A 20,347-nucleotide genomic window follows, 5' to 3' on the forward strand; every position below is an offset into this window, starting at 1 on the left:
GTCTTGCATCTGACAAATTCTACCTGGTTTCTGGTGGCTGGAAAGATTGAGTGAGTTGAGAGGTATGGCAAAATGAGTCTTTTCAAAGGGAAGGCAGAACTATTAAGAAATGAAACATATAGGTGGTCCTCACTTCATGAGTATGATCGGGAAGAAGGGCACTGCACTGATCATGTGGCAAGCGGATACAAGGTGCAGTTACACTGTGCAGGTGCTTAGTAGCATAATGCAGCCCAGCTCTTTTGTCAGTGAAGTTTGTTTCCTTCATGGTGCCTTCTCTGTCCACTATTCAGTATTTTACCAGCCGCCTGGGGGAATCCCAGAACATATCCTCTGTCGACCGTGTTGCTAATATGAATGTGACAGGGACAGCGGAAGATTCTCGCACGTACTTGCAGTCCACGTTCAACAGTGTGATGACGCTCTGTGCCATGTTGCCTCTACTCGTCTTCTCCTGCCTCAACTCCTTCATCCATCAGAGGTGAGATTTCCGCAGCTTCCTCAAAAATGAGTCACACACTTCCTGTCTCTTTCCTGCTTTGTCCCTACTCCCCTTTCTAACCCAGCCGTTGTCTTTGGGGATGCAGGATCCAGGCCAAGCCTAACCTCCTCAGGCTGACTCAGTCCTAAGCTAAGCCCACAGTGTTTCTTTGGCTTCTTTACATTTAGCAAGTTGTGGGTGCACGGTTATCTAAACATATAAATAAACATTATTATTATTTGGAATTAGCATTGTCAGTTTAACATCTCTTTGTTCCCAGAGATGTCAGTAATTACTTCAGTTATTACCTAAAGGAGAACTGAAGCTGACATCGCTTGTCAAGGCAGGTTCATTCATGTCTGAACCAGAAGTCAAACTCATTTCTTTTAGGTCCAAAGCACGTATTTTCTCCATTGGTTTTCATATAGTGGATGGTGCTTATATATGTAACTAGAAGCCACGGAACCTTGTTAGCGGAAGCATTCATTTCAAGAGGACTGAACAGTTTTAATTACATCCAACAATACGATGAAAGATACTCTGAGGTCTTTGGAGGGCAAAGAGGGATAAAAAGGTGGTAGATTGGTAGTCCCGTCACATGGAATGTCCTCTGAATATCCTAGTTGGGTTTTTAGGTTTCTACAGTGAGTTTTCCTCTTTGTTTCTGTCCCTTTCCACATTAGGATCCCGCAGCAAGTACGGATCCTATGCAGCTTGGTTGCCATCTGCTTTGTCTTCATGGTAACAGCTATCCTGGTAAAGGTCTCTATGGAGCCATTGCCTTTCTTCACCATCACCATGATCAAGATAGTCTTCATCAATTGTAAGTAGAGTCCCGTATTTATTTATTTACTTAATTACAGGATTTATGGCTCAATCAAAGTCACCAGGTTGGCTAATAACAAAAAATGGAGCAGTGTAAAAACACATCATATGAACACCTCTGTTGTTGTGCCTCTGGCATGATTGAGACCATTGGTCACATTTTGTTATTTTGTGAGCAACAGTCTTCATTGTGAGAATTTTGGATTTCCCCCACTTGGAGCAAGTACCAAGTTACCACTGAATCTCAAGTACTTTCCTTTTTGTTGGCTGACGTTAGTCCTGCAGTTACACAATCCGTGGCCAGATTCTTGTCTACTACAATATCTTTGAGGAACTCTCCTGCTGTTTTAATGTGAGAATCTCATGATTTTACTAGTGACATCATTTTCTTTTATTAATCATTCTGTAATTGTTATTGATCTTTGAACTGTGATTTTATTGTATGGCTCAAGACCTTCAGTCAAAGGAGCTTATCTCTCCTTATATATAATTGAGTTTTGGTCCTACAACGTTCGATGCACGGCAACAGTGTTTGGCCGCATGAACTGCCACTCACAGACGGGTCCCTGGCCACTAGCTGACTTGCCTTGTTGCGTGGGCTCACTCCTGCCCACAGAGCCCGTGGCAAGCCTTTCACCCTCAGTGTGCAGGGAGCCGCCAGACAGGATGGGCACTCCGGCGGCTGGACACTGAGCCCACCCCATTGCGACTGCAGGTAGCCACCCGCCCTGCGACTGGACCCGCCCGGCCACGGAGCCAGTGGCGGACTGTTCTCTCGACCCCGGGGTCTGCAGACGGGGGGGAGAAAGCAGGGAAAATGGCCTCTCTCTGCTCTGAGGTGACGGACGCCCCAGACAGTTCAGCGGGAACGTCGGCCTGAGGCTGGACCTGCCGCCGCGGTCATCATGGCCCACCAAGGCCTGAGGCACGTTGGCAGTCAGCCTGCAAGCGGGCGGGGACTGGTGCGCCGCTGGGGTGAGGGGCCGTGAAGGCACCCCAGAGGCTGCCAGATGCAGCGGCGCCCTGGAGTCTGGGGAGAGGAGAAAAAGCAGGGGGGAAGGCACTCACTTTCCTCCGATGCGGCAGACACCACGGCCCCTTCATTGCCCACGGGGTTGTCGCCCAAAGCCTGGCCCTGCCACTGCCGCCACGGGCCACCGAGGCCTGAGCCGCATCAGAGGCCAGCCTGTGAGCGGACAGGGCCTGCTGCACCACCAGGGCAAAGAGGAGCCAGAACGGAGCCTGCCGGATACAGCAGGGCACCAGGGTCAGTGGGGAGGCGGGGGGGGGGAGCGCCACACTTTGCGACAACATGACGGGCGCCTCACCCCCTTCACAGGTTGCTGCATCTTCAGGCCGCCCCCGGTCCTGCTGTCACCGCCGCACCCGCTGTGGCCCACGGCCAGCTTCTGTGCGGACGGCGGCAGCCGTGTCCTTGCCCCACCGAGCCGTCGAGGCGGCCCAGTGCCCGTCGGCCGTAGCCAGCCAAGAAACCACTCGCCACACACCAACCCCAGGGGCAGGGAAAGGTTGGTACGTACGGGGGTGGGCGGGTTCTAACGCCCATTGTCTTGAGCCTACAACAAGCTTCCCTCCTAGTTATTAATAAAGGAAAGGAAAAACACATCACAACACAAGTTAAAACCAAAACTAAAGTACATATATATAATAACACAGAAACATCAAATAAAGCACGAGGCAGGATGAAAGGATCATTGAGGGAATGCCAGACAAAACTGGGGGGGGGGGAGGCTTCACCTGCTAGCAGAAGACAGTGTTAGAACATGGCTTTGGGATGGGTGAAAGGAATTATAATGACAGTTTACAGTGGTGTCTCACATAAAGTCTTCCCCTTCTGAGACACTAGTCTTTAGCACCAGCTCAAGAAGGTGAGTACTGAGTACACTATTGCCATACCCCATACTAAATTTGGGGGGAATGGAGATGTCAGAATTCACAGTTGCTCCTCTCCTAACAGGAGGTGTGGCAGGGTCTAGGACACAAATGGAGACAAAAAGAGAAAAGCTTAACCCCCGTATCTCCAGCTTTCGCTGGCCAGAAGGAAGCATAGGAGTGTGCAGAAGCATTGACTCTGCGGTGCGTGAACTGTGATGATACACTGCACAGGCAGGCAGTCACCCGAATATTACCCTCAGAGTGTTCATATGTCTGCCTTTTCTCTTGACAGCTTTTGGTGCCATTCTTCAGGGAAGCCTCTTTGGATTGGCAGGGCTCCTGCCTGCTAGTTATACAACACCTATTATGAGCGGCCAGGGCCTTGCAGGGACATTTGCAGCTTTGGCCATGATCTGTGCTATCGCCAGTGAGTAATCCTCTTTTACCATGTGGTAATTGCAGTGCAGCTGCCCACCACACTTCAGGGTTCTTAGAAGCACAGTTCCCTTGGAGGTATGGGTGGCTGCCTGCGTTCCATTCTAAATTAAGTGTGGCGAGAAGCTTACACCATGACTACTTCTCTCCATATCTCTTCCAGGTGGCTCTGAAATATCAGATTGTGCCTTTGGTTATTTCATCACAGCCTGTGTAGTGATCCTGTTTGCCATCGGTTCCTATATGGTGCTGCCTCGTCTGGTAAGGATTGTGTTTTCTCTTGATGGGCAAGTGGGGCTCTCCTGGTGGGTACCCATTTCCGGGGCAGGGCAGCCTCTCCTGAGTGATTTTCCCATCCTCAGCCCAGTCTACCCAGAAGGATTTCATCCCCCCCCCCCAGTCCATGTTAATATGAGTTGCATGCCCTGACTCTCTACAGGACTTCTTCCGTTACTACTCCATGAAAGACAAGACAGAGTACCAGACCCATGAGAACCATTCTGAGCTGGACACCAAGGTTGATCTGATCAGGAAAGGTAAATGCCAGAGTGGAAGAGAATTTAGGAGGGAGGTACGCATGTGTAGCTAATTCGATGCAGGTGGGTGACCCCAGCAGGGCGTACCATCAGTCAAAAAACATACTTCAGAATGCATATGAAATGGGCTGTTCTTCTCAATCTAAAGTGCTGTTGTTTTACACAGTTTCCTTTCCTTACAGGTGAGCCCAATGGTATAGATCCAAGGAACCCTACAAACGGGGATTCCCATGTCCCAAACCACAAGTCCTCAGTCTTCAGCATCTTCAGAAAGGTACTTGAGATGCAGATGTGACTTTAGAATGGACTTTTCCATACCCTTGTGTTTTCCTAAATAGGGATGTCTGAGCTTGCCTTGGCTTTATTTGCCCTTGTTATGTATACTTGTCCCATCCCGAGACATGTGGATGTGAGGGCTAGGAAATTATACCCCACTTCGACACTGCTGTTGTGCAACGCCAGGTCCATACATAATAAGACTTCCACACTGCAAGACCATATCGCAGTGCAAGAAGTGGACCTGGCATGCATGACCAGGACCTGGATGAGGGAAGGTGGAACAGTCACCTTACAAGAGCTGTCCCCTCTAGGTCCTTCATCAGTCTCGAACAGTGGGGCGGGGGTGGGTGGGTGGCGGAGATACTCATCCAAGAGAGTTTTTCCTTCAGGGCATTCCCCCTCCCAAAGATCACCAGCACTGATTGTGTAGGCCTGGCTTGATACCCTGAGGTGAGTCTGGCTGTCTTCCTGGTGTACCGTCCACCTGGCGCACCTGCGGACAGCCTCCCGAGCCTGCTGGAGGTGGCAGCCAGCTGGGCCCTGGAGTTCCCAAGGCTTGTTATCCTTGGGGACTTCAATGTCCGTGCTGATGTCACCTCCACATAGCAGACTGCAGCTCTAGTGTCATCCATGGCAGCACTGTGGCTCACCCAGATAGTAATCAGGGCCCACGCATCAGGGGTTGATACGGATCCGATGGCCAAGATGTTGGTGCCATGGTCAGATCATTGTACCCTGAAGGTCCGGCTGGGTGTCTCTACCCCCTCATGCAGGTGGGAAGCAGATTTATGCTCGCCCGTGGAGACTAATGGATCCAATTGGATCCAAGAACGCTCTGTGGGAACTGATGCCCTCCAGCTATTCCTTAGATGAGCTGATAGAGGACTGGAACTCCCGTCTCTCTGAAGCCATTGATGAAATCACCCAACATCCTCTCCATCCCCACCAGAAAACATCCCCCTGGTACACTATGGAACTTAGGGGGCTGAAGGAGGCGGTGGTTGTTCCGCTCTTAAAAAGACCAAATTTGGATCGTATGGATCTGACCAATTACTGCCCAGTCTTGAATCTTTCATTTCTGGGCAAAGTAATTGAGAGAGTGATGGCAGAACAGCTCCAGAAATTCCTGGATGGCACATGGGTGTTGGATCCATTTCAGTCCGGCTTCTGCCCCAGCAACAGGACAAGAACAGCGCTGGTCACCCTCATGGACAATTGCCGCAGGCAACTGGATCAAGGTGGGTCGGCGCTGCTGATTTTATTCGACCTTACAGCAGCATTCAACACAGTCGATTACAACCAATTGACTCACCACCTCGCCGATACCAGAACCTGTGGGGTAGCCTTGCAGTGGCTTACCTCCTTTCTCCACGGAGGGTGGCACTGGGAGGGGCAGTGTCTCCAAGGAGCACTTCTCTCCCCGATGTTATTTAACATCTACATGCATCCACCCCCCATGCGCCCTCTAAGCTGTGGAGTCCTGTGAGCAAAAATTCTACTTTGTGAGCTACTGGCATTAAAGTTGTGAGCGAGTGATTTGGCTACTGCATAAATGAGTTTGCTCTGGAGCCCTCCTTCCTGAGCTGAGACAAAATGTGTGAGTCAGAGGCTAAAAAACCATGAGCTAGCTCACACTAACTCAGCTTAGAGGGAACACTGGCAACCCCCCCCCCCTCACCTAGCTAGCGCAGAGTTTCGGGTTGGGGTGTCATCAATATGCTGGTGACACCCAGCTATTTTGGTTGATGGGCGGCCAGCCAGATGCTGTTCCTGGGAATTTAGCCAAGGGTTTGGAGGCCGTGGTTGGGTGGTTAAAGCAGTCAGTTGAAACTGAATCCAGGTAAGACGGAGGTTCTGTGGCGGGGAGGGGGGAGCCTCGGTTCGGCTGCCAACTCCCAACTCTTGACGGTGTGCGCCTGTCACCAGCACTGGCCGTCAAGAGGCTGGCTGTGACTCTGGACGACTCCTTGTCTATGGAAGCCCAGGTTGTGAAGGTTGTCAAGCTGCCGTCTTTCCAACTGTGCCAGGTTAGGTAGCTGGTTCCCTACCTGTCTCGCTCCGATCTAGCCATGGTAATCCATGCAATGGTCACCTCCAGGATAGACTACTGCAATTCGCTCTACAAGGGCCTACCTTGCGCCTGACCCGGAAGCTCCAGCTGATCCAGAATGCCCTCGGAAGAGCGTTACTCTCAGGGAATAAGAACCTTCTGGTGGTCCCCGGGCTGAGAGAGATCCAGCTGTCAGCCCTGGCCCCCCCACCTGGTAGAACTCTGCTGGAGAACATCCGTGCCTGCAGGAATTATTACCTTTCCGCAGGGCATGCAAGGCAGAGATGTTCTGCCAGGCACTTGGTTGAGGACAGCGATGGGACAGTATGAAATCTGGCACGCTCATACCACCTCCACCCTTCTGTAACCCCTCCCCCCAGGAGGCTGATGGAAGCTGAATTTTTTTTTCTTCAACCATCTTGGAATGTGTATTGTTTTATTCGTTGATATGTTTTAGGTATTTTAAGGTTGGTTTAAAATTAACTATTATATTTGTTTCTGTGGCAAGCTGCCCTGAGCTGTGCTTGCAGGGAAGGGAGGCCTAAAAAATTCAGAATAATAATGATGATGATAATGATGATGATAATAATAGTGTCCTCTTCCTCCTCAGATCTGGATCATGGCTCTGTGTGTGTGCTTAGTCTTTACCATCACTATTGGAGTCTTCCCAGCTGTCACTGCTGACGTTAAGACAAGCATTGCTGGGAACACAACCTGGGGTAAGTAAAATCACGTTTGTAAATAGCTAGGGTTAAGACTAATGACGCTTTAACCATGTAAGAGGTGGGCAGGTAGCATGTTTTTTTAGAAAAAAATTACACTCTTCTATTGGGAAATTCAGAACAGTTTACATGGTGGTCCCCAGGCAGTGTCCCATCAGCTAACAGACTTAGTTGACATCTGTTTGGCTTGAACACAATAATATTTATGTATTTATTTTAATATATATATATATATATCCTGCCTTACCTCCTTAGATTCAAGGTGGCTGACAAAGTAACAGCAAGTTGCAAAAGTATAAACACAATACAGCAGCCCAGCAGCAAGATAAACACAATACAGAAGATAAAAGCCACAGGATTAAATGACACAGCCAGACCTACCAAAACCATTTACTTTCTACCCCATGTCCCCTGAAATACAACCATCTTATATACCATCCAGAATGCAGAAAATGAAAGTGTCCCCCACACTCACTCTGGTAACGACACCATGTGCCTTTGACTATTGTATGAACTCTCTTAAGCTGTGGGTAGGAATTTAACCACAAAGGGATGTGCAAGAGCAGGAGAGACGAGGATGTGGGGGGGAATGGACAGGTGTAGTCTGGGGCGTGAAGAGACTGGGAAGGAAGGATGGTCTGTGAAAAGGAAGAGTTGTTAATTCTGGGTCTTTGACAGTGATGATTAGGATGGAAATAGGAGTTTGAAGGCCCAATAGAGTCCTCCCATGTGGGACATTGGGCCATATGTCATTTGGACAAAACACGCTTCTCTGGCTCCTTCAGTCCATTCCCACCTACGCCGTATAGACACCCTGCGATCTTCTGCAGCAGACCTTCCATGTATGTCCTTATAGGTGAGGAAGGAAATCAGAAGGAACTATTGTAATCAGTGTGCGTTATCTGGAAGATTGGCAGTGGGAAGTGGCCAGAGTGGAATCAGAGGACCCAGGAAAGGGTGCAAAGAAGAATTTGGAGGCTGGCACAGGACTGAGGGGAGAATTTATGAGGGTATGGGATCAACCTTTGCTGAAGACAGACTTTTGCAAGGAGAACTCATTGAAAGGGGAGAATTAAGGAATGTCTTAGACCATTCAGTCCTGCATACAAGATGCTTTTTGTATTCCTGTATCTGCCATCATGTTAGTGTTCTCCCCCACCACACACACACACACACACAAATTTTGTTACTTGCATGTCTTTAAAAGAATCAGGTTTGACTTCCGGTATGGCGCGATGAGCGGACGCGTTTCGGAACGCTCCGAAGCGTCCGCTCCCACTCAGCTTTTTTTTGCTGACTCCCGGATTACGGGGGGCAACACCCAACCTCCCAGGGGAGGTGGGGTGGCAGGGGGCTTGATGTGAGCACTCATGCATATGGCAAACGCATGAGTGTTATCGTATGTGCCCTGAAGCAGGAGCGGAGAAGGGAAGCAGGCATGGTCGCCATGTTCTGCACCAGTCGCAGCCAGCCGTTGTTTTTAATTAAATGGATATACAAGCAGTAACAAATGCAAACAGAGTGAGTACGACTGCGGTTACAAGCTATATAAACCCCAGCGTAATTGCCCAGAATATAGAAGAGAAGTGGCCGGGGAAAGTAAAACGGGCTGAATATTGGACTGGAATTTTTCTTGTTTTGCTGGGGGAAAATAATTTTGCTGGCAAGGACTTACATGTTTCTGGCAGAAATGCTAAACTTTTGCTCTAAACTGATTCTTTGAGAGGAAATAAACGAAAAGAAGCTACGTAGCTGAGTAAAATGGCGTCTGCAGAGAATAATGAGGGGGTGGAGACGGATGAGGAGGTAGAAGACGGAGAACGTATGATGGAGCTGTTTCGGAAAACACTGGAGGAAAAGATAAGTGAAGGAATACAGGAAGGGATACGTAGAGGGACAGAACAAGCGTGGGACAACATATTTGGAAAGCTACAGAACGTATTGTTGGATAAAGAAAACCGAGAGGAATCGGAATGGGATGGACAGAACGTGGGAAAAGAACAGGAGATGCATCAGGAAAGGAAGGTGTCCGAGACCGCATCTCCACGGATGGCAAAGGCACAAAATAACTGTAAACAAAGCACTAGCCATAAGGACTTATTGTATTATTTAAAGAAAAAGAGGACAAAGAAAGGGGAAAAAAGAAGCAAAAAGGACAAAAGAAGGGGAAAAGAGGGAGGTGAGACAAGTTTCAACAACCTCCACAAAATTGTGAAAATAACATGGTTGAAAAAGAGAGGGGAGAGTATAAAAAAAGAATAATGTACGTACAAACAAGAGAGACATTTGGAAATGATCGCTAAAAAGAAGAGACTATTAATTTCAAGGAAAAAAATTAAGTTATATGAATTATTGTTTTTCTGGTTTTTTTAATGGGAGTTGTTGCATGTCAAAGTAAATGATTTATGGAGTTATGTGATTAAAGGATGAAATGTTTTTGTAGGTGTTTGTTCAAAGGGAAAAGCGGGGTTATAACTACCTGTTTGAAAAGAAATACCCAAACGAAGTAATTATAGGGTTGTTTTTTCTCCTTGGATATATTAGGAGGAATTTATTATTTTGCTTTGTGTATATAAATATATAGGACTGTTCTTATGTGTTCTGGGACAATAGTTTGTTTATTTGGATAAGAAGAGCTTCAAAATGTGATCAACCAAGACTATGGTTGAAAAATAATAATGGAATATACTGTTAGGTGGAAAATAGTGTAAGGAGAAGTTAGTAGAGGCTAAAGTATGTAAATGGCTTTGGTAGAGGGTAAGAACATTAGTAGATAGAAAATAGGGATACATTGAAGTGGTTAGTAAGCATAGGCTTATAGTGCTTGTTAAACAAAATGTTTATACCAGATAAAGTTAAAGCAGAAAGCTTGAGGATGTATTGATGTTAAAGCAATAATGTTAAAGATTAAGCTAAATGGTAAGGGAAGTAAAGATCAATCTTGACAATTATAACCTCTAAGTTAGATGGAATAGGAAGCAGAAGCATTTGGCAGCAACGTGTTGATTCAATAGAATATTATCCTGGAGCAAAGGGCAAAAGGTATATTGATGAAAATGTGAAACCTTGCCTAGTAAGGGAAAATATAACGGGTTTTTTGAACTATTGTTTAAAATGAAAATATGGTCAAGTTGAGATATATAGACTTGTTGAAAAGAAAATTCGATCTAAGCAAATTTTTAATTGTATATGTTACTGCATGGATTACGTAATGGTGGTGTTTAGGTGGTGGGTATTCATATGCTTAAAAAACCCAATAAATATCTCTCCTTATATATAATTGAGTAAGAACATTCTATATGAACATTCTAAATTTGGCCCCTTTAGTGTATGGACGCTTGAACTGTCAGTCAGAAGACGCTGGCTGGGTTGACTGGCTGCTTTGTGCAGTCCCGCCCAGCGTTTCAAGGTCTTTTGCATATGGAAGCTGATTGGACTTCACTGCATTCCACACCTCAAACTCACCCCCCTCCCCGCAAGGCAGTTGGAATGTCAGTTGCATATGGAACCTTCAAGGTCTTTTGCATATGGAAGCTGATTGGACTTCACTCCATTCCACACCTCATACTCCCCCCCCCGCAAGGCAGTTGGAATGTCTGGTGGTGTGTAGGTCCCAGGATCATGTTTTAAAAGCTGCCTGGGGGATTATGGACTATTCACACACTTTCAACCTTAACATACCTCATAGGGGGAGAGGAGAATGATGACAGCTGCTTTCCCTAGGCAGAGGCTGGGGGGGGGGGAAGTAAACTTGAAGACAGACAGGCAGATAAAGGTGAGGCTGATGGTTGCCTGGAAAGAATAGGGTTGCCAACTCCAGGTTGGAAAATTCCAGGATAGTTTAGGAATGAAGCATGCTGAGGGTGGGGTCTGAGGAGGAGGAGGAGGAAGAGGAAGAGGAGGACCTCAGACAGATACAATGCCATACTCCTCACCCTCCAAACAAGCTGTTGCCAGTCTCCAGGTGACAGCTGGAGAGCTCTTAAAGCTCTGGTGCTAATTCAAAGTGCTGCAATTTATCGACAGAGTAGTGTTTTGGCAAATCTTTAGGAATTGTTTGGTGCATTTACGATGAGGCACCCACCCAGAGCCTCTGGCATTTTCTCACTCTGCTGGCATCAAAACCAATTTAAGGCAAAATAAGAGGCTACTGAGAGGGGAGGAGATAAAGTTGCCAGCTTTAGGTATGGAAAATCCTGGAGATTTGAGGAGTGGAGGCCGGAGAGGGGGACATCAGACAGGTTACAGTGCCATAGACTCCACCCTCCAACCCAGCTATTTGCTCCTGGGGAACTATTGTTGCCAATCTTGGCCCAGCACCCATCAAACCATTCTCTTCAACCCCCTGCTGTGCAGCAGACTTTCCCCTAGGGTTGCCAATCTCCAGGTGGGACCTGGAGATCTCCCACTGCTACAATTGATCTCCAGATGACAGAGATCAGTTTCCCCTGGAGAAAATGGCTGCTTTGGAGGGTAGACCATATGACATTATATAGGGTTGCCAACTCCCGATGGGAAATTCCTGGAGATTTGAGGGATGGAGCCTGAAGAGGGTGAGGTTTGAGGAGGGGTGGGACCTCAGACAGGTACAATGCCATAGACTCCACCCTCCAAACCACTCAGTCCCTCATGGGGAACCATTGTTGCCAATCTCCAGGTGAGGGCTGGAGACCACTCAAAATTACAATTGCTCTGCAGAAGGGAGGGCGGAAGTCAGCTGAAGTCAAAGGGGCAGATAATGGTAGGTTGATGGTTAGCTGCGAAGGAGATGGGGTTGCCAACTCCAGGCTGGCAAATTCCTGGGGATTTGAGGGGTGGAGCCTGGAGAGGGTGGGGTTTGCGGAGGGGTGGGACATCAGACAGGTAGAATGCCATAGACTCCACCCTCCAAACCAGCCATTTCATCCTGGGTAACAATTGTTGCCAATTTCCAGGTGAGGGCTACAGATCACTCAAAATTACAACTGCTCTTCAGGGACCAGAGATCAGTTCCTCTGGAGAAAACAGTGGACTCTGTCATTATACCCTGCTGAGGTCACCACAGCAAAATGACACTGTTTGCCCAAAGCCAGAGCACTCCCCCAGAGCCTCTTTCTAGATCCCGTTGTATTTATTTCCACAATACTGCTAGTATTTATATATAAAAAAAGAATCAGGTTTTTTCCCCACAGGCTTGATAGGGTCCACGTGCTTCATTAATGACTGGGTACAATTATAGTCCCTACTCACAATATTTCAGTAGCCTAGCTCCTTTCAGGTTCATTGAATTACATGCTTGTGGAAGATGGGAAGGTATGGTTATAAGTGACTCACTGGAGGACAAAATTGTCAGCTTCATCCTAATAATTCTCCATGTTGATCCGCTGAATATACCAGTAGACAGAGATCCTGGCACTGATCACTCTTCTTCTCCATTCTCTTCTCAGATGGATATTTCACGCCAGTCTCTTGTTTCCTGGTGTTTAATGTCTTTGACTGGGCTGGTCGGAGCCTGACGGCTGTTTGCATGTGGGTGAGTGCAGGGCCATGAGGTGTTAACAATACTCAATCCACCCGAGTCTACTTTTACTAATATGCATTCAAGAAGTTAGCATCACGGCCCTGTTCTTTGTGCTGACAAATCACGGCAAGAGCTAGGGAAGGATGTGGAGAGAACCTGAGCTCAAGCTGTAGGCAGAAAATCAGAATCCCCCCAATCAGTGAAAAAGGAAGCCTGAACTGACAGGCTTGTGGGGACCATGATGACCTAAAGAGCAATAGAGAGAGCAGAGGCGGAGGAGGAGACTTGAAAATAGAAAGGAAAGGGAAAGGGTGGGGAACTTGATCGTTGAAGTTTACCAGAAACACAAGCGACAGTAGAGAGGTGAAATGCAGAAATTGCAAAAACACAAGGATGTTTCACTATTTTGCTTGGCCCAAGTAAGTGTGGGTTTGGGTGGAATTGGCTCCTTGTCCATGTTGTTCTGGTTAAATGTTCTGACGTCCCTGTATTTCTTCCCCTCATCTTGTGTGGCTTGGATGAAGATGCCTTACTAATTTAGTCTTCTTGTAACCAAGCCCACGCTCAGACTGACACGCAGCCAGCTGTCTGGGAAAGTACAAACACAGCTTAGTGACAGGGGCCGATCAATCGAGAAAGGATTCGGAACAAGCTCGATGACTAAGGGTACAAAGAGAGCTTGTGGATTCCAAGGGTACAGTTGGCTTCTTCAGCTCACTCACTATATCGAGGCCAAACTGCACAAGACGTCCACTCACTTTCCTCGCAGCCACACGGCAGCTGCATAGAATGTGTTTCAGCTCAGGAAAACAGCAGGGCGACCAGGAGACTCCCCCCCCCCCCTCATGGTCTTGAGCTAAATCAGGCCTTGCAGAGTTTTAAATTGACATTCCCCATGGTTGCCGTGTGGCTGTGAGGAAAGCCAGTTGGGTCTGGGAAGAGGCTGAGGGGCCAGGCATGGCTTCCCTCTGAGGCCTCCTGGCTCTGATCAGGACCAGGGCCTCATACTGTTGTACAGTGACCCGTTTATTCTAGATCCAGTGTTTTAAAAGTCTTGCGTCGTTTGTCTCCCAGTCCTGATCATTATACATGGCCATTTTGTTTACTGCCTTTCCTGCTGTTGCCTCCTTCAAATTATTAAAGCTGCTTTCTTGAATAAATGTGTCACTACACAACAATATGAGGCCCTATCATGATCGGAGCATACAGACCTCAGGAGGAAGCCATGCCTGGCTCGCCTTTTGCCTCTCCCTTTGTGCTAGGGCTAGCGATGTTTACTTGGCCCTTCTCACCAAGTCCCTGAGCCATATCCCAAGTGGAGAGACAAACTTGTAAGAAAATGTTTCGAGAACAACTTTGTGGAAAGTTTGACGCCACAGGCTCTGAGTGTTCACGTCTGTGTGGTTTGTGCCAGACTTCTTTCCCCTAGTAGGTCTATTTTCTTACTGCCTCCCTCACTTGGCAAAAAGAAGGCTGCTTTTGCTTGTAGCCGACCGTGTGGTTAAAACCAAGATGGGTGGGGGCATTATGAGTCTTGTTTCCCCCACTGACGGCATTGGTCGTGCTCCCACAACAGACCAAAGCTAGTTTGATAATCTAGGGACAGTTCAGTTTCCAGAATGTTTAATTCAGTTCTTGGTGATTTCATTACCCAGTCACAGTGGAAATTTTCCCAGTAAGGAATCTGATCTTTGTTTGGCCATGCCACACTGCCTTTTCAGGGGATTCTTTTCTCCATTGTGCAGAAGCTTGGAGATTCTCATGGTGTTATAAGAATGGCTTTACTAGATCAGACAGATATTGTAAACCATTATTGTATAGATTGAGGGGAAGGAAAGGCAATTGAGTCCAAGCCCTGATCCAGTTGGGTGCTGTAGATCAAGCTATATAATCCAGTAGACTGCACAAGTAAATTTGCTGCAATAAGGTACCACTAGTGAGCCTGCAGTAAGGTACCACTAGTGAGCCAGTGTGGTATAGTGGTTGGATCTCAGAAACCCAGGTGTGAATCCCCACCCTGCCATGGAAACTTGCTGGGTAATCTTGGGCCAGTCACACACTTTCAGCCAAACCTCACAGGGTTGCTGTGAGGATAAAATGGAGGAGAGGAGAACAATCTAAGGCAGTTTGGGTCCCAACTGCGGAGAAAAGTAGGTTTTAAATAAATAAATAAAACTAGGACCAGGTAACTCAAGCAAGTGAGCCAAGCCACATACTACAGGAGCAGGCAAAATAAACACATCCATACGCATCAAGATGACATCTCTGAAAAGAAGGAAAACGTGTGATTTCAGCTGATTATTGTACACAAGAAGGAAGTTAAATTTTTTTGAAGGATTATCCAACCTGTTTCAGTCAAGGGAGGGTATATATTATGTAACTGATACAAACTTCATGTTTATGTTTTGGGTTCTCCAGTTAAAGAATCTTAGTCTGGGAAATAACTGAATTTAAACAGGATAAACTGTTGCCAGCCAAGACTGGAGATTTTTATCTATTTTTTTTTCCTGCTGCTGATGCCTTTCAGCAATTGAAGTGCACGTAGGTGGAGTAAAGAAATGACTACTAAGTCCAGTGGAGGTTAGTGTAAGTGTGGTAAGCTGTTAAAAGTTTTGCCAGGTCCTCTTGCCGTAGCCAAGGGCAGGGCTTAATGTTCCACAGTCTGTCATGTTCACATGGGTGGCTTTTCCAGCCATTTGGAATGTTGTTTTCTACTGTTGCCTTTTCCTCTTGAAACATGCCAGCAACCCAATTAACCCAAGTCAAGTGGGAACAACTGCTCTTCTGGCCATTCGCCTTGCTTTGACAAGGGCGAATGAAAGCTATCTGTGATGGTTCTTCCTCCTGCCTTGATAGGAAGAAGAGTCTCGAGGTTCAGAGAAGAGGTGAACTTTTACCTTACTTTCAGAATACCCTCTATGACCCCCATAGAGAAGCCAGGATCTGTTCATCCCTGCCGCTCCTCAGTGATGTGTCATTAGAACCAGATATTGAACCACAGCAGCAAATTAATAAATGAGGCAATATGTGTATAATGGGAAGATCCTGTTTGAACAATTCATTGCCTTCACTCAGGTGAACGGATTGTAAGCTCCTGGGGGCAGGGACCTGAGTTGTTTTACATTGCTCTGTGACACTACACATATACAATGGTGCTAGAATGAATGCCCTTCCACATATCTTTTGTAGGAAGACATTTAGAGAGCCAATATGAAACTCTGGGTCACTGTCCAACCAGGTCTGCGTGGAGCATCCACATAATCAGGGGTCATTTCGTAGAAAAAAAGCTAGGGAACTCATTAGCATAACTCATTAGCATATGCCACACCCCTGACATCACTGGACGTGTGTCATAAGGCCACACACCCCACCCCCAACGGTCCCGGCCGCCGCCGGCCTTGCAGCTCCACTGCCGAGCCCCATGAGGGGCCCGGCAGTGGACCTGCAAGGCCGGCGGGAGTGCAAGGAAGCCCCGCGAAGGCCCTCCCTGGCCCCAGGCAGGCAGGGGTGGGGAGAGGCAGGGAGGAAGCAACTGCGTTCCCCCGCATTCCCCCCCCGAAATGATCTCTGCACATAATACTTTATATTATGGTGTAGCTGGGGGGTGTCTATATCACTGTGCTATTGTTTGAAGCCTGTTGCCACTCCGAAGGTGTCTAAACTGGGCCTTGGATATCTTGCTCTGTTTTTTAGGCTGACTTTTATTATTGTTGGGATTTAAATGTTTTTACATAAACCTTTTCCTAAACCCAAACCAGACCTGCCCAATTTGTGACCCACTGAACTGTACTCAACCCACTGGGAGCTGAACAAACTGCCAGCCTGGAACTGCCAAAGTTCCCTGCTCATTTTGTTCAAAACTCCACCTCTGGGGAGTCCCGTTTGTTTCCTTAGCTCTTTCCCAAAATTCATTGAAATTCCCCCCAAATTAAGCTGACCCTTACAGCTGAGCAAAATTTACAACTCAGCAAGATTCTGCCTTGAAATCTCAATTTAGACAAAGACTTGCAAATTGAGAACCACCAGATGGAGATGAAATATAGTTGTCATAGAAGAGAAAGTTCAGTCATACTTCAGTCTGAGGAGAAATCCACCACGGGGTGAGAAGAGCCCCAGGCTGTATGTGCCAGGAAAGAAGAAATGGAAGAAAGCAACATGTGACATGCTTTGTGAGGTGCACAGTGGGATCGCTCCTCCCAACCTAACACTTAAGGAAGGGGCAACAACTTCCAGCTTGAAAAATACAAGTCTACTGTTTGAGCTGGAAGGCTAGCTTGACCCACTCCCACACCCTCAAGACAGGCACAGGAAAAAATAGCTAGTGAATGGGGAGATTCATCCAGGCACATGCTGTGTTAGCTGGTCACCTACTCATGTAGCAAGTACTAATTATAAAAGTGTGTAAAGAAAAAACAATTCTCTCTTCTCCGCCCTCTGCAGCCTGGAAAGGACAGCCTTCTGCTACCCTTGATGGTGATTTTCCGTGTGATCTTCATCCCCCTGTTCATGCTGTGTAATGTGCTGCCCCGCCGGAACCTGCCTGTCGTCTTTGCCCACGATGCTTGGTACATCATCTTCATGATCTTCTTCTCCATCTCCAATGGATACTTGGCCAGCCTCTGCATGTGCTTCGGGCCCAAGTGAGTATTCCCTGAGAGGGCAAGTTTGAGCAACAAAAGCGAGCTTGCTCCCCATTCAGCCTCTGCTTCTCCTGCACCATAAGCACTGGTAGGTCATTCATATGAAGAGTGGTGATTGTTAACAGTGCCGATTGTGTTGGTTGGCAAGCACTAGCTTCACTTGTCTCTTGCACTTTCCCTTTGGCCATCCATGGGCAAAAGGACTTCCCCACAGCTAGGGACTCCGTGTTCTCAACCTTGACAGCCACCAGAAAATCTTGGGCTCTGGCTCATCTTAATCCACGCTAGGTTATTTGTGTAAGCTAATTTGGGTACATCCCCAGGAGTTCCCCAAGATTTCTTCAGTATGTCTCTAAGCATGGTGACCACAAACTTTTCCTTACTCTTTGGTCCAAGTTTCATGTCACATCCTGAATTCCTGCCCTCTTCCTCAAACTGGAGGGACCTGGGAGCCTTGAATACAATGGAATACAATGGAGGAGGGAGAAGACAGCCAACTGTAGGCCGCGGGTCTTTCTGGAGAGTATAGCAGAGGAAGTTGCTCCCAGCATGGGAGACAGGAATTCTCCAAAGGGTCTGGATCTGTCAGGCTACCGTCATGCATACACTGCTGATATTGTGTGATGCGGCGTGGCCCTTGTCCTGGCACAAAGCAGTCTTTCTCTTCCTAAAAGGCCATGAATTCAGTGTTGGGCACTTAGCACAGAGGAGGAGGGCACTGTGCCATCAGAAATAGTTGCCCCTTCGGAAAGGACAGTGAGCTGCCTAGAATGAGAAGTACGGTTATCCTGAAACCAGGGAAACCAGGCTGAGAAATCCACTCCCACCCCGTTTTTGAAAGAAATTCTTTCAGAGTAAGCCTTCCTCAGGTTACAATAACCTCATGACCAAAGGGAGAAAATGCATCAGAACCTTTAAATTTGGCATAAAATGAATTACAGAAGACTAATATTTAATTCATTAGTATGAACATATAGGTATGCTTTTGTTTGCCTTTTGACATCAGCTGTTGCTGCTAGGTTGACCAGCCTCTTTCCTCTCTTTTCCCCCTACTAGGAAGGTGTTACCACATGAAGCAGAGACTGCTGGAGCCATCATGGCATTCTTCCTTTCACTAGGCCTGGCTTTGGGAGCTGTCTCCTCCTTCCTGTTCAGATATGTAATCTAGCAGGACGCCCAGAACATCTTCGGCAAGAGGGACAGAGGAGAAGTGCCCTGCTTTCCAAAGAACTCACTGCCTTAGCCGGTGTGTGTGTGTGTGTAGCACGTGACTTGGAGCCTGGCTCTTTCCTTTCCTTATTGCACCGATAACTCAGCTCCTCTTGTGTGTGATTTTTACCCTTGTCAGTAATGTTTGACCTCTACCAATCCAGCATTATACAACTTTGCTCTCTAGGGTGCATCAGAATGTTTCCATGTTTGTGCCTTGCTAAGGCCAAGATCATTCATTCTCTGTGCTTGAGCCAGTGGCTGCTTGCAGTTCTCTGTCCTTATGTTTTTTCCCCACATAGTTGTGCTTTCTCCTGCCAGACAGAAGGGACTTCTTCCCCCTGCACCAGTGGTGCCTCAGCCTTGCAGCTGGCTTCTGCTTACATGGAACCAGCCTGAGTACCCGAGATCCATCAGTATCTGCTTCCGGGGTCAGAAGGAAAGGTTTATCTGTACATTATTGCACAGCCAGTGGGCAGCTGTGAAACAGCCCAGAGCTCCATCAAGCTAGTGCCAGTGCCTCACACCTCAGGGACACAGCTGTCCTCCTGGGGAGCATTTCTGCCATATTCCAGCCACTCCTTCCCCAGTCTCCCCTAGCAGGGGTTGCAGTGAGCGCTTAAGAGACTGAGCAAGCCAGTGATGGCGAGTTTTGCTTTGGCAAATTAACTCTTTGCCTCACAGTTTCAGCCAGTTATCAGGCTTGAATTTACACTACAGTTACTTTGTAAATATATATATGTACAGCTGCTGTCGTGTATAGACTGCCAACACCCCTGACATTTAACCCTGCCACCCCACCCCCCCAGCTTTCATAAGATTCTCTACCCTGCTTTGTCAGTGGGTGGTAGCAGTAGAAGGGGGTCACGAGGGCCGTCCCTCAATATTAATCATGGAGTTCTAGAAAGGCTGAGCCCTTTACCCTGCCTCCACCACTAGTTCAAGGCTTGGGCTGAAGGGGCTGAAATGGATTTGTCTTATGGTTGCTCAAAGCAGTCAGTCAGTTTTTAGCTCATTGTATGTGTTCTTTGGATTGTAAACCTCAGGATTTCAGTTATTTTCTTTGAACTCTGATTTTTTTTAAAAAAAACAACACGCGATTTTTAAAAGTTAAAAAAACTTGTAGCCCTCCAAGGAGTGGAGGAGTGCCTATGTGTATTTTAAACCAGAAAGCAAATTAAATATAGGACTTTTTTTTTTCTAAGTGACATCTGAAGTCTTATCTCAAGAGATAGAAGAAAGTGTACTGGATAGCAAGAGTCACGGTTTAAAAGTATTTAGTGTTGTTCATTGTGAGGACCTGTTTCAGAAGCACGGATATGGCAAATGTGACATCTTGAATGGTAGCCAACACTTGAGCAAAGAGGGCCACACGACTATGAGAAGGTGGAATACATTAAAAGGTTGATGGTGTGGAAGTGCTGAAGAGAACCACAGTAGGTCTTCTGGGTAGCAAGAACATGGAACAAGAAGCACCAAGGCTGGAACTGAGCAGTCCGAGGTCAATATAGAACTCTCACCATTGTGTTTCCACCTCAGAGCAGGGGACGAGGGCTTTGCAGCAAATAACCAGCAGGTTGGAGGTGCTTGACCCTTCTCAATTGCTGTCCTCTGTTTTGCCAGCTTCAAATCCCTCCCCCCCCCCCGCGCCTGCCCTCCCTCATCTGGAACCTCACTTTGGGAAATTAGGGTGTGTGTAAAATAGCTTTGCAGATTTTAAAAATACCATTTCTGAAACCCACTTAACCAAAGGGTAAGTATGCCACGGAACCTG

The 20,347-nt window shown here is 47.3% G+C and overlaps 1 protein-coding gene across 7 annotated transcripts in view; it reads left to right on the forward strand.

The window, feature by feature from the left end:
• Nucleotides 1-19,781, forward strand: part of SLC29A1 (solute carrier family 29 (equilibrative nucleoside transporter), member 1) — a 125,645-nt gene extending 105,864 nt beyond the window's left edge. For all 7 annotated transcript variants that reach the window (XM_015416918.1, XM_015416917.1, XM_015416915.1 and 4 more), the window contains 10 exons: nucleotides 294-481; nucleotides 1,165-1,304; nucleotides 3,495-3,629; nucleotides 3,801-3,898; nucleotides 4,077-4,173; nucleotides 4,356-4,447; nucleotides 7,113-7,221; nucleotides 12,651-12,736; nucleotides 17,165-17,364; nucleotides 18,421-19,781. In XM_015416918.1, the coding sequence (XP_015272404.1) occupies nucleotides 294-481; nucleotides 1,165-1,304; nucleotides 3,495-3,629; nucleotides 3,801-3,898; nucleotides 4,077-4,173; nucleotides 4,356-4,447; nucleotides 7,113-7,221; nucleotides 12,651-12,736; nucleotides 17,165-17,364; nucleotides 18,421-18,532 (1,257 nt within the window). In that variant the 3' untranslated portion in view covers nucleotides 18,533-19,781. The remainder of the gene's footprint in view (nucleotides 1-293; nucleotides 482-1,164; nucleotides 1,305-3,494; nucleotides 3,630-3,800; nucleotides 3,899-4,076; nucleotides 4,174-4,355; nucleotides 4,448-7,112; nucleotides 7,222-12,650; nucleotides 12,737-17,164; nucleotides 17,365-18,420) is intronic.
• The last annotated feature ends 566 nt before the right edge of the window (nucleotides 19,782-20,347 follow it).

This window comes from Gekko japonicus, unplaced genomic scaffold (assembly GCF_001447785.1).
Source record: "Gekko japonicus isolate JY-2015 unplaced genomic scaffold, Gekko_japonicus_V1.1 scaffold342, whole genome shotgun sequence".
Taxonomy (NCBI): Eukaryota; Metazoa; Chordata; class Lepidosauria; order Squamata; family Gekkonidae; genus Gekko; species Gekko japonicus.